Below are 11962 nucleotides of genomic sequence, written 5' to 3'. Positions count from 1 at the left end.
TATATAATATTTTTGGATTATAAAATGCTAAACTGCTGACATAAAATCCTGAGTTTCTTATCATTATAGGATAAAATGATTAGAGCGAATAATGATGGACTTATATAAGTTCTCTCGATTTTATTTACTCATGTAATTCGAATAAAGGGAAAAATACTAAAATCCAAAGTATAACACAAGGGATAAATAGTGATAGAAAAAAATAATTTTATTCGAAGATTAAAGTAGTTGTGAGAATATTTATTAAAGACATAAATATTAGTCAAAGTAATCTTTTTATTAACCTTTTGTTTTGTTGATATCAGTGATGGATTCTGAAAATTTTAATAGTGGGGCAAAATATATATAACATAATAATAATTTTTATAATAAATATATTACGTTTATATAAAAAATAAGCCATCAAATTATTTACTATAAATTTGTGTTTTTTTTTTGTGACTTACTATAAACTTGTGTATAAGTACATATATCATTTAACTTATTTTTAATGTATATTTTGTATTTTAAGATTTATTCTATACAAGTGATTATTTTATGTATACGTAGTATAATTATTGTTATAATTATATTTTGTTATTGTAAAATATAATTAGGTTTCAAAATATCTAATTACAAATTAAAATACTAAAATAGTAATTTAAATAATAACATATAATTTAAAATTTAATTTTTTATATTTCATATTTTAAAACCTTGACAATATAATTAAAATGTTTTTTTTTTGTATATGTAGTTAAACAGTCATTTAAAACTCAACTTTCATACAATTAACTCTTAATGATATTCATAGTTGAAAAAGTTCATTCAATTAATGTAGTTATTATGAAAAAATTAAAGCTAATTTTAAAAGAAAAAATATAAATGAATAGATAATATTCTTTCGAATCAATTTATAAGAAAGAACATTAATCTTATTTAAATTTAAAAGTTGATAATTATAATAAACTTTTAATATGAAATTCTCAAATTGATTATCAAATAGAAAAAATTAAATAAAAAATTATTATAAAATCAAATTTTATAATTTAGTGAAGGATAAATAAATATTATTATTATATATTAGTCAATAAAATTTAAAATTGTAATGGGAGCTTGCCCCCACACACTATGGAGTGGATCTGTCCCTCTGGTTGGTATCACTAGTGAACTATCACATATTCACATGGCACATCACCAATGCATGACAAATTTTACTTGAAATGATTATTTGTTTATAATGAAACTCAAACAGTAAATCTGTTATAAATCAAATTGAACCAATATACTTAATTTTTAAAGATTATTTTAAATATGAACGCATTATACACGTGACAAAATTATAAAGGTTGAGAATGTAAACTGTAACACACTCTAGTGAAAGTACATGTTTTCATTTTTTTATGGTACACAATATCTTAAAAGACAAAATAATGAAATTAGAAAATATTTAAAATACATAGCCATATGAAATGAAATAAAAAATGTTTGGAATTTGTGTGAGCGGGGAAAGAGGCTTTTTCCGTACGGAAAAGAGACGTGCCAATTCAATTGGCTTTGGCCCCTCCCTTCTTCTCTTCTCTGAGTTGGCATAGGAATAGGATTTAGGATGTGATAAATGAGGAAAGTAGGATCAGGGGATGGGGTACCATATCTTTATACTTACTTTATAGCTGCACTGTTTTATGTGCCTACACATGCATGAGCTCACCACTTCAACAAGCTAAGCAAGCAACAATACTCCTTTCTCGGACACTGTACTTTAGTTCTTAGATAAATAGATAATCAAAATCTATAGCCTATGTATTAACAGGTACTAGTACCATGTCATGATACTACTCATCTCAAAAATTTCGGTTGATAAAAAAAAATAACACTAATAATTATATATCTAATATTTCATAAAATTCCATTATACATATTGGCTCCTGATACCTTCCCTAAATGATAAATGTTTATTTTACAACCAAAGAGCAAATGTATACACAAACCTTTTCAATAATAATATATGTGCCAATAACTAAAACAGCGAGTATTTTATATTTTATTTAAGAAGTCTTGACTTTAAATTTTAAAAATTAATTAAAATACTTTTTAGGAATGTATATAAAAATGTATTTCAAAAAAAAATTATACACCAAACTTCTTTCCATTACCATTATACAGTAACAATAACAATAGATAGATATACAACGCTAAACTCCTCCTAAACCTGAAGAATTATTGTTGCAATTTGATGAAATCCAAACACGTAGACCAACGTCATCACAAAAAATTGACACAAAACCAAAATAAAACCAGCTAACGCAAAAACTGAAGCTTGGGTCAGATCCTTTACTGGATTACCAATTAAAAAATTCATGTTATAGTTTTTTCTTGTAATTAGAAAAATAAAAACTTTAACGGGCAACTGAAAATGACTAGCCCATGAATGGCCCAAAACACCTTTGACCAGAACCAAAAACGAACAACATTTGGTTGACCAAAAATAAAAAGGAGCAACACTTGATTTTCGTCCATGCTCTGTTGTTGCTTTGTAATTCATCAGTTTTATTTTTTGCCCCGTATTATTATAGATTTACAATTTCTTCCAATTTTGTTTTACATTTAATTTTCAATTGGATATTCGATTTTTCGAACCCATCTAACTCATATTTAATCTGTTCTAATAGCTCAAGTTCATTCATAAAATATCTCTTATTCGATCTAAGATAAACCGATTGAAGTTTATTAATTTGATTTTTTTATCCTCTATACATGTATTCGCATTTATATATAAATACAAGAAAAAAATTTAGAATATTCTTTAAATATCTGTATTACGAATTTGGATAATTGTATCAAATTAATTTAAAAAGTAAATTATATTACTACCATATAAATTACAATTGTTTGAATAAAATTTGATTAAATCAAAAAACAAAAATAAAACTAATACGAATAAAATTTGAACTCGCAACTTCTAAAGTGAATTTGGAAAAATTATATCATTTGAATTATAACTAGTAAATTTCAAAGCAAGATAATTAATAAAAACGAAAATTATAACTTTATATTTATTAAAATTAAAATTCCAAAGTACAATATTTATTTTTTAATAAAAAGGTTAAAAGATAGAAACAATAATTGTTGGAAGGTTAGGTGGCGTGCGAGCAACGTTAGGAAAATGCCACAGTCCACAGAGAATCTTAGCCACAGGGTTACTTGGAGAAGAGGGAAATAAACGTTTTGCACCGAGAGAAATTATCAAAAAAAAGAAAATTAGAAAAAAGAAAAGAGAGAGAGGAAACAAAGTGGTAGGGCTGTTGTGTTTTGTGTGTGTTGATTATTTTGTGCGCAGGTAGCTTTCAATCTTCTGTTAATTCCTCAATTTTTGTTTTCTATGCCCGGAATTTCAATCAATTGTTGTTATGATTTGCAGCTTTTTTCTTCAAACAATAAAATATGTTTTTTTCGGCGTGTTGAGTGTTTGACTTTTCGCTTTGGTTTGGATTCTAATAGATCGGGGTTGGATTTGGTTCTTCGGGTTGTATGATTCAATTATGTGGTTTTTCCATTAAATTTTGAGCTGATTTAGCTGCTAGAAGTGATAATGAATTATTGATATACAGTAATTTTATTTATTTATTTTGGTAAAAATTATGAGTTGATTCGTTGAGTTGGTTATTTGGTCTATTGCTTTGCTGTTTTGTAAAAATAATGTTTTCCCCAACTCCTGATTTTAATTTGAAATTTTATTACTAGATTCCATGGTAAGGAGCAGGGCTGTTTCAGAGAAAAGAATGTGCAGTATGAACCCTAAATTCGGTGATGGGTATGATTAAATTCTTATATTTGATTACTTATTTTTTAAATTAGTCTTAATTTTGACTGGTTTGTGATTTTTTTTTGAAGGTTTCTTTTTGATTAATTTATTTAAATTATCGTTTGCCTTCTATGCTTTGCTCTTTAGTTCCAGGCACTAGTACAAGCTTAGTTGTTTATGCACTATGCTACATAGCCTTGCTTTGCATGTGAATACTTACATGATGTCTTGAGGCTACAATTTTTGAAAGCTTGCCTTACATTGTAGTGTATATGGGCAAGGTTGAAACATGCTTTTTTCCTGATAACCTAGGGGTTATTGGTTTATGTTTTTATTTCCAATTTCCATTCCTATTGATTTTTGCTTTTAGGGTTTTGTGAAATAAAAATTGAAAAAAAAAAGTGAAAGAATGATTTATTGTTTTCAATGGATCCTCACTTTTTATTTACAAAATCCTGAAATCAGGGAACACTAAAAATAAAAAATGAAATAAACTGAAATCAATCAGATCTTAACTTATGCACACAGAGGGGGTAGAGCTAAACAGAAAGACTGGTCCATCATAGGTTTTGATCACATAGGTGGAATTGGAGTAAGAGTTTTATTTGTCAGAAAGGTGGTGTGTTGGAGTTGGAAGGAAATGTTGGTACATTTTATGAGCTTGGAATTTTCGTTTTTATTTTATTTTCCTTGATGATCCGGTCATCATCCATGCCCTATATACTAGGGTTATTGTTATTATTGTTGGACAGATGATGAGGGATTCGATGATGGTTTATCTGCATCTGCCGAAATTTCTTAAGTATTATTTGGTGTATTCATACTTTCTACTTCTATTGCTATTTAGTGGACTCTTAAAATCTAAGCTGATAATTGGGTCCAAAAGTATTAACTCTAGTTGAAGAAATTCTAGGAAAATTGATTTGTTCAGTTTGTCTCAGTCAAAGATGACAATTCCATGCTCTGCAACCTGGAAATTTCTAGAGCTGTCAAAGTGTGTTCTGCCAGATCAACATCTACATGCTCTGCTTTCAATTTTTGAATTCATCAAATGAACTTATGATCTTTCTATGAGCTCCTTATTTCAACATTACCTTGGGTATGGATGACTGGTGTGGACTTAATATGTTGGTGGAGTCCCAATATGTATTATCCATTGGTTTTGCATTTATTTATTTATGGTTTTGCATTTATTTATTTATTTATTGGCATTTAGTGATCTTTTAGGTGATGTTTAGAACTTTAAAATAATGCAGGTTAAAATAAATATCATTCTCTGTTTAGATGACCATGCAAAAACTTCGATGATGTTTTTTCTAATGATCTTTGAAAGAACATAGAAAACTGTAACAACTGAGGGAATGTATTGAACTGTGGGATGGGGAATTATGTAGAAGCCTTTTCTTATTGTCAAGGTACATGATCAATATTCTGATATTTGCTCTAAGGGATTCTGAATTGGAATTCATATTTCTTTTAACCCTATTGTCTTGAGGTGTTTGTGGTTATTGGTCTCATGAAGATCAAGTGTCATTGAGTAATTGAGTAATTATTGAGGTATCTTTAATATAGATTGAATCAATATGGCCTGGATTAAATTGGCATTATCTTCTTCATTATTTCATTTATATAACTTATCTTAAAAAGCTTTCTGTCCATCTACCTCTACTGTTGTCCTTTGAGCAATGATGATTGCTTATTTGCTATGTTTTGTTGATTTCATACTTGGTTTTCTTTTTCTATTTGTTATTTTGTGGGAGGCAGTGCTTTTGCAACAATTGACTTGACAGAAGTTTGGTGGATTAGTTGTCTTGGAATTCTTTCATTTAACATTTTCTCATTATTTATTATGTCTAATTTATGATTTATAATGAACAAATTATTATATATATCACTTCAACATTCTCAGAAGTTTTAAACATCCAGGATCTTCCAACTATTCTTGATGTCATGGTCTTCACTATCACTGCCACAGTTTGTTTAAAACTGCTGAAGATCTACAGTTCATTTTGACTGCTGCAACTAAACTTTTATATTTAAAAGTGTGTATAGATATTGATTTAGTCGTTAGAAATGGAATCCAAAACCGCAAAGGCATTGGATAGGGTTGTGCTCAATCTGAAGCGAAAGCGAGCTGCCCAGTATGTTGCATATTTGAATGGAGGTTCACGATCAGTGTTTCCTCAGTGTCCATCATTTGGGTTACCAACAAACAGGGTTGGCAAACGAATGAGATTGGGCAGACATAAAAGCAAGACAACAAACTCTGGGATCCATATTGGACAGTCATTAGTTAGGTACTATTTAAACTATAAAAGGAGTGGAAGGCCAGAACGTTTGATGTTCTATCAGAATGGTGAATGGCTAGACTTCCCCAAGGATGTTGTTGACTTTGTTAAGAAAGACCTTCAAGTGAAGAAGGAGGCTGTGGAGGTAGAGTTAAATGATCATCATCTTGTTCTAGATTTTTTGCACATGTACCGGATGGATTTGAAGACTGGTTTGCAGCAGCCTATTGCTTGGATTGATGAGAAAGGGTGCTGCTTTTTCCCTGAAATCTATGCTGCTTGTACTGAACCTTATCATTTCTGCCGACCAGAGGTTGGAAAAGGTCATGACTCGAATGAAATAAAATTACATTTAGAAATTGAAATAAATGGGGGGGATGAATCCAAGTTGAGGGAATGCAGTGGGGAAACCAATGCCCTAGTTCAGCATATTGAGGTGGATGCTAAACAAGCCTGCAGTCAATATGAAGTAGGAGTTGAAGATAGCAATAACAAAATGGACTCTGGAAATGGTGGTGAAGCCACTAAGAAAAATAAAAATACTGGTTTCAATGCTTATAGTGAATTTTTATATGGAAAGTTAGATGTGGATACTGTACAGATTATGTTCCTCAATGGAATGAGTAGTTTTGGAAGTACTGACATAGTTGAAATTTCTCGTTGTTCCATTCCGTTGATGCAACCACGATTGGAGCTATTCCAGAAGCAAGCAGAGATTACTAAAAGCTGTCGTGGGGATGCTAATGTTCGATATGCATGGCTTGCTTCCTCCAAAGGAGAACTATCTGCCATCATGAAGTATGGGGTTGGTCACACTGTATTATCTGCATCTAAATGCACATATGGCATTGGTGTTCATCTTGCAGCTGCAACCTGCCCTTATGCCAGGTTGAGTTTTATTATTAATTACTTAAAACATAAAGTCTATATCATGTATTTTGTTTATTTTTCTCTTTGTATGTTATTATTTGATACACAAATTCTAGATTATCATGTTGTAATGGTTCGAAAAGGATTCAAGTTTGGCTTATTTACAGTGCAAATTATTGTGATGTTGACGAAAATGGGGTTCGGCACTTGGTCTTGTGTCGTGTAATAATGGGGAACATGGAGCTTGTCCATCCTGGCAGTAGACAGTTTCATCCCAGTAGTAGTGACTATGATAATGGGGTAGATGACGTTCAAAGTCCGAGTTACTATGTAATATGGAGTATGAACATGAACACCCACATCTATCCAGAATTCGTTGTTAGTTTCAAGGTTTCTTCTGATGTTGAAGGTGATACATTTTTCTATTTTTTTTTAATCTACAGTTGATTTCTGTTTTGTTAATGATAAAAGAACTTGTACTTTTTAATGAAAAGTTTGTACTTAGAGTTTATCAGAGGCAACCTAGTTGATGGAGAAGTTAGGTTTCATCCATTGATTGTTGATATCTCCTTGTGGTTGGGGGACTCTCACATTCAGCAGATGTTACATCACTGCAAATCTGGTTCAGTGACATAGCCATGTGTTTCTGCTGCTAATCCCTGTATGACTGCTATTCACTTTGGAATTCTTTTTCTCCTTGATCACCAATACGTTATACTTTCTACAGGCCATCTTTGTGGAGTTGATAGTAAAAGTAATGTTGCTGGGATTAATAAAGCTGATCATGGTCCTCAGGGCTTGTTAACTTGTGATTCTTCTACAATAGATACTGTAAGTTGCTTGGTATTTGAGTATCACATCCAAGTTCGCAAGTCGAAGGCAGAGTATTTATTTTTTTATCGGTTCTTTTAAAATTTACCAATGTATGCTTTTTTGTGTTCATTTTTATCTTTTCAAATATGTTTTTCTTTCTTTTAATTTATCTCCTGATATAGAGAAAAATTATGCGGTTTATATTTTGTAACTGAAACAAAGCTGCCGTTAGCTTAGTGTTTGCTGGCTGAAAGTAGATGATAACTGTCAATACCTAGTGGACTAAGTACATGAATATTGTGGAACTGAAAGCTTCATGAGATTTGTCTAGTATAAGTAGTTCGCGAGTCATAGGATATATTCAACTCTAAAAGTACGATGCTTTAAGTACTGTGAATAGTCACTGCAAAAGATTTGATGTAGTAGGCACTGGTTTATTGAATTTGCTTCTACCTTTTAATTCGCATATCCATTTTGTACATAATATGACAATCTGCCTCTGGTGATGTTACGTTTGATTTTCTCTATTAATGTATGTTTTAATACTTGAAAGTTCAAACGGCCGTTTATAAAATTCTATTTTGGATGTTGCATATTTTCTTGATTAGGGATCCTTAAAACAATTATCGGGTATCTCGTTGGTATCTCTATATTACATGGAACAAGTTCACTTCTGATCATTTTTCTTTCCATGTGTCAATTTTACAATTGAATATTTACACTTTATTGACTGATTTTAAGATCTTTAAATCTTATAACCAATTCCGGAATGTGCTATGCATCAGGAGAAAGCTGCAAGGGTCATTGCTAGTGCGCCAAAAGCTCCAAAATCCCCATGGATGCCTTTCCCTATGCTTTTTGCTGCCATCACAAATAAGGTTCCTCCCAAAGATATGGAAGCTATCAATATGCAATATCAACAATTCAGGGTATGTATAGTTACACTAAATAGATGCCTGTGTCTTCCTTGATGGAATATCTCTCAACATATTATACATTCATATTCTGTTATCACCAGTCAAAGAAGATAACCCGCGATGAGTTTGTCAAGAACTTGAGGTTGATAGTTGGGGATACTCTCTTGAGGACCACAATAACAGATCTTCAATGCAAGGTACATATAATTTTATTTCTCCTAACTGCATTACTCGCTGACAAGAGTGGGTGGCTACCATGTCAAGATTCTTATTTTGACCTAATGTGGTATGTTGTGCATGGTTTCATGCTCCTGTTAAATATTAAAATTGGCTGCTTGCAGATGCCATCAAAGCTACGTGTGAACTAGGGCCAAAAAACAAAGGAGGCTGAAATCGTATTTTTCTAAGGAGGTGACGGTCCTTGTACTTGATTTGTCGCTATAACATGGACAAGCAAAACTTGTGAATATTGTTAGCTTTTAGATTTTATTTAGTGCTTTTCGTTCTCATCCTCGAGTTTGAACCCAGAATGTACTAGCAGTTGGAACTTTATTTTTTTTGGTTAAGAGCCATTGGAACTTTGTTCTAGATGATTTGAGCCATCTGTGATCAGATACACTGTCGAGCCTAATAATTTTGCTTGTATTAGGGGGGTTTCGTAATTAGAACTCTGCTTTGGGGTGCTCTATACATATTTGTGTCTTCTCGCAGTTGAAAATGAGTTTTACTTCTACTGTTGGTTGTTGAATTGAAGCAATATTTTATGTAGATTTTTTATGGGGTGTCTGCATTTTTCACCCTTGCAATTTTTTTGTTAGATCCCAAGGTTGCCAAATTGCCAATTAGGCGTTTAGTGGTATACTGTTTATATTTTATAGTTTGAGGCTTCAGGCTTATGGCATGTCGTAATTCAGAACTCAGCGAGAATACCTCAGATCGTAAGCTTTTATTATGTTTTAATTTTACAAGTTCAAGTGCTATACAATAATAGTATTAATTTTTTTTACATAATTATTTAGTGAGATGTTCATAATTATAAGATTATTTTTAAAAATAATAGTTGATAAATGTAAATACTTTTGTAGTTTTGTTTGATGTAGTAGTAGATAATCAAAAGCTTACCTAGATTTATATATTCGAACTAGCTGTTGTGATTATACTTTATTTCTTATCTAGAGTACATACGTGCAAGTTGCTACGATTTATATTCTAGTTTAATTTTGATGTATTAATAAAGTATAATTATTTAATTGAATTTATGTTTTTTTTTTTAGTAGTGAATTTGAAAATATTTATTAATGATATGGTAATATATTATTTTATACCTTGTATGAAAATTATTTTTTTATATTAAATCAAACTGAAAAATTTTGATTTGTAAATAGTAGAAGCATGATACAAATAGTTTTTTGGAAATTTATGATAGTTACGGTGGTTGTATAATTCTGTAATATTTTAAAAATATTAAAATTAGTTTTATATTTTTACATTGTAAAATTTTATTTATTTTATTTTTTAAATTAAAAAATGCTGCCATAATAAAATCTAAAAAATGTCATTTTTTATAATAAGTTTTGAAAAATATAATAAATTTTTAATTATAAAATAATAATTTATTTATTAATTTATATTTTAATAGATTTAGGTTTGATAGGTCAATTAAGTTAATTTGTAAATTTGGGTTGTTTTAACAAATTTAGGTTGTGCGAATAATGGTTAGACTTATTTTATAACAAGTTTGGTCAAACACAATTCAGAATATAAATTTGACACGGAATAGGTCTTCTCAATTTTTTGTTTTATTTGAGAGGATACATTTTTTTTTATCGTATATTTTATAAGTAAGATCAAGAGAAAATATGAGAGAGAAAATATTAAAAGGTTTAGATATTACAATTTATTTTTTCAATTGAAAAAAATTAAAAGAATTTATTTTTTTTTGGCTGACTACTTATTTACATTCCTAATTACGGGTCAGAACTAAAGTTCAAACTTGTTCCTAATTCATATTATAAAGTTTAGGGTTCAGGGTTCAGGGAGAAAGTGGAGGGGACGATGTTGCCATTGCATGCCTGTAGTTGCTTAGGATCTAAGGTTGATTTAGGGTTTAAAAAACGAGTGAAAGAGATGATGGTGCTGTTGCAGCTACTTTGAAAAAGTTTGAGGAGGGAGAGCAAAGGAAAGAAGAAAAAGGAATATAACAGAATAATTAGCATTTTCATTGCCACTTCAATGAATTTTGTTAATAAAGATTTTTTTTTACAGTTGAATATTTTTGTAGTGTTTTTAAATAATATGTTCATAAATCGGGAGTGAAATTCGTAGTTTATTCTAAAACAAAATAAAAAAGTAAATGTTTGCAGGCTAATATAGTGAGTTAAGTTTTAAATTGTCTTTTATGTTAGCCTGTGCACTAAAAAATAGTCTAGGTATGTACAATCAGCAAAAGTGTATTAGATTGGTTTTTCAATTTTTTTTATTATTTTTTTTGCATCAAGTGACTGACTTTTGTTAATTGCAGGGATGTAATTAGTGTAATTGTGACGTTGGAGACTATTTTAGTAGGCTATCAATTTGTGAATTAGTCTGAGTTTAACTTCTAAGTTATAAATATAATAGAATAAAAAGGATGATGTCTTTTTACTTCCTCTTTCGGAATATTTTTATTTAGATATAAGAATAGAGTGATAATTAAATTTTTAAGAATTTTGACTTTAAACTAATTAGTCACTAAAAATTAATATTAATTAAATTTTTTATAATAGTAAATGATAGATATATGTCTTTTTCGTTAGTGTAACAAAATAAAATTCATATATTTTATTTATAGTGATGCGTTTTTATTACTATTATATAAACATCAAAATAATATTTTTTAAACAGTGAAATATTTATCATTTAAATATTTATATAATCTTTATCAACTGTTTACGAATTCTATTAAAATAGGTGAAATTTTGTTTCAAAAATTATTATTTATATGATAATTATTCATAAATAGACAATAATTAATGGTACATATTATATATAAATATTATCATTAAATTTTAGGTAATAAATTAATTAAAAAATATATCATATCTATCGTTTATTATCAATGAAAACTAAATTAATATATTTTTTTAAAAGATTAATTAGTTTGAAGTTAAAATATACAAGTATCTTGTCATGGCTCAACTCTAAATAGAATTAAGAGCATTTATCTATTTTGGTTTTCAAAAAATTTTAGATTAATTTCCAACTAAATTAATTACTCAATTGATCCTTAACAATTAATTTCGTCAGTCACT

General features: G+C 29.5%; 1 protein-coding gene across 1 annotated transcript; it reads left to right on the top strand.

Moving 5' to 3' along the window:
* Positions 1-3236: 3236 nt before the first annotated feature.
* LOC107487260 (inactive poly [ADP-ribose] polymerase RCD1) lies at positions 3237-9405 on the top strand (the record flags this gene model as incomplete). The annotated part of the gene is given in 9 exon segments (XM_052261326.1): positions 3237-3319; positions 3724-3793; positions 5711-6960; positions 7110-7351; positions 7448-7564; positions 7670-7773; positions 8541-8684; positions 8774-8869; positions 9014-9405. Coding segments are annotated over 7 exon segments (1833 nt in total). The 3' UTR covers positions 9041-9405.
* Between the last annotated feature and the right edge of the window lie 2557 nt (positions 9406-11962).

Source organism: Arachis duranensis, chromosome 5 (assembly GCF_000817695.3).
Source record: "Arachis duranensis cultivar V14167 chromosome 5, aradu.V14167.gnm2.J7QH, whole genome shotgun sequence".
Taxonomy (NCBI): domain Eukaryota; kingdom Viridiplantae; phylum Streptophyta; class Magnoliopsida; order Fabales; family Fabaceae; genus Arachis; species Arachis duranensis.
The sequence above is the reverse complement of the archived record's forward strand: the minus strand, read 5'-3'. Positions and strand labels throughout refer to the sequence as shown.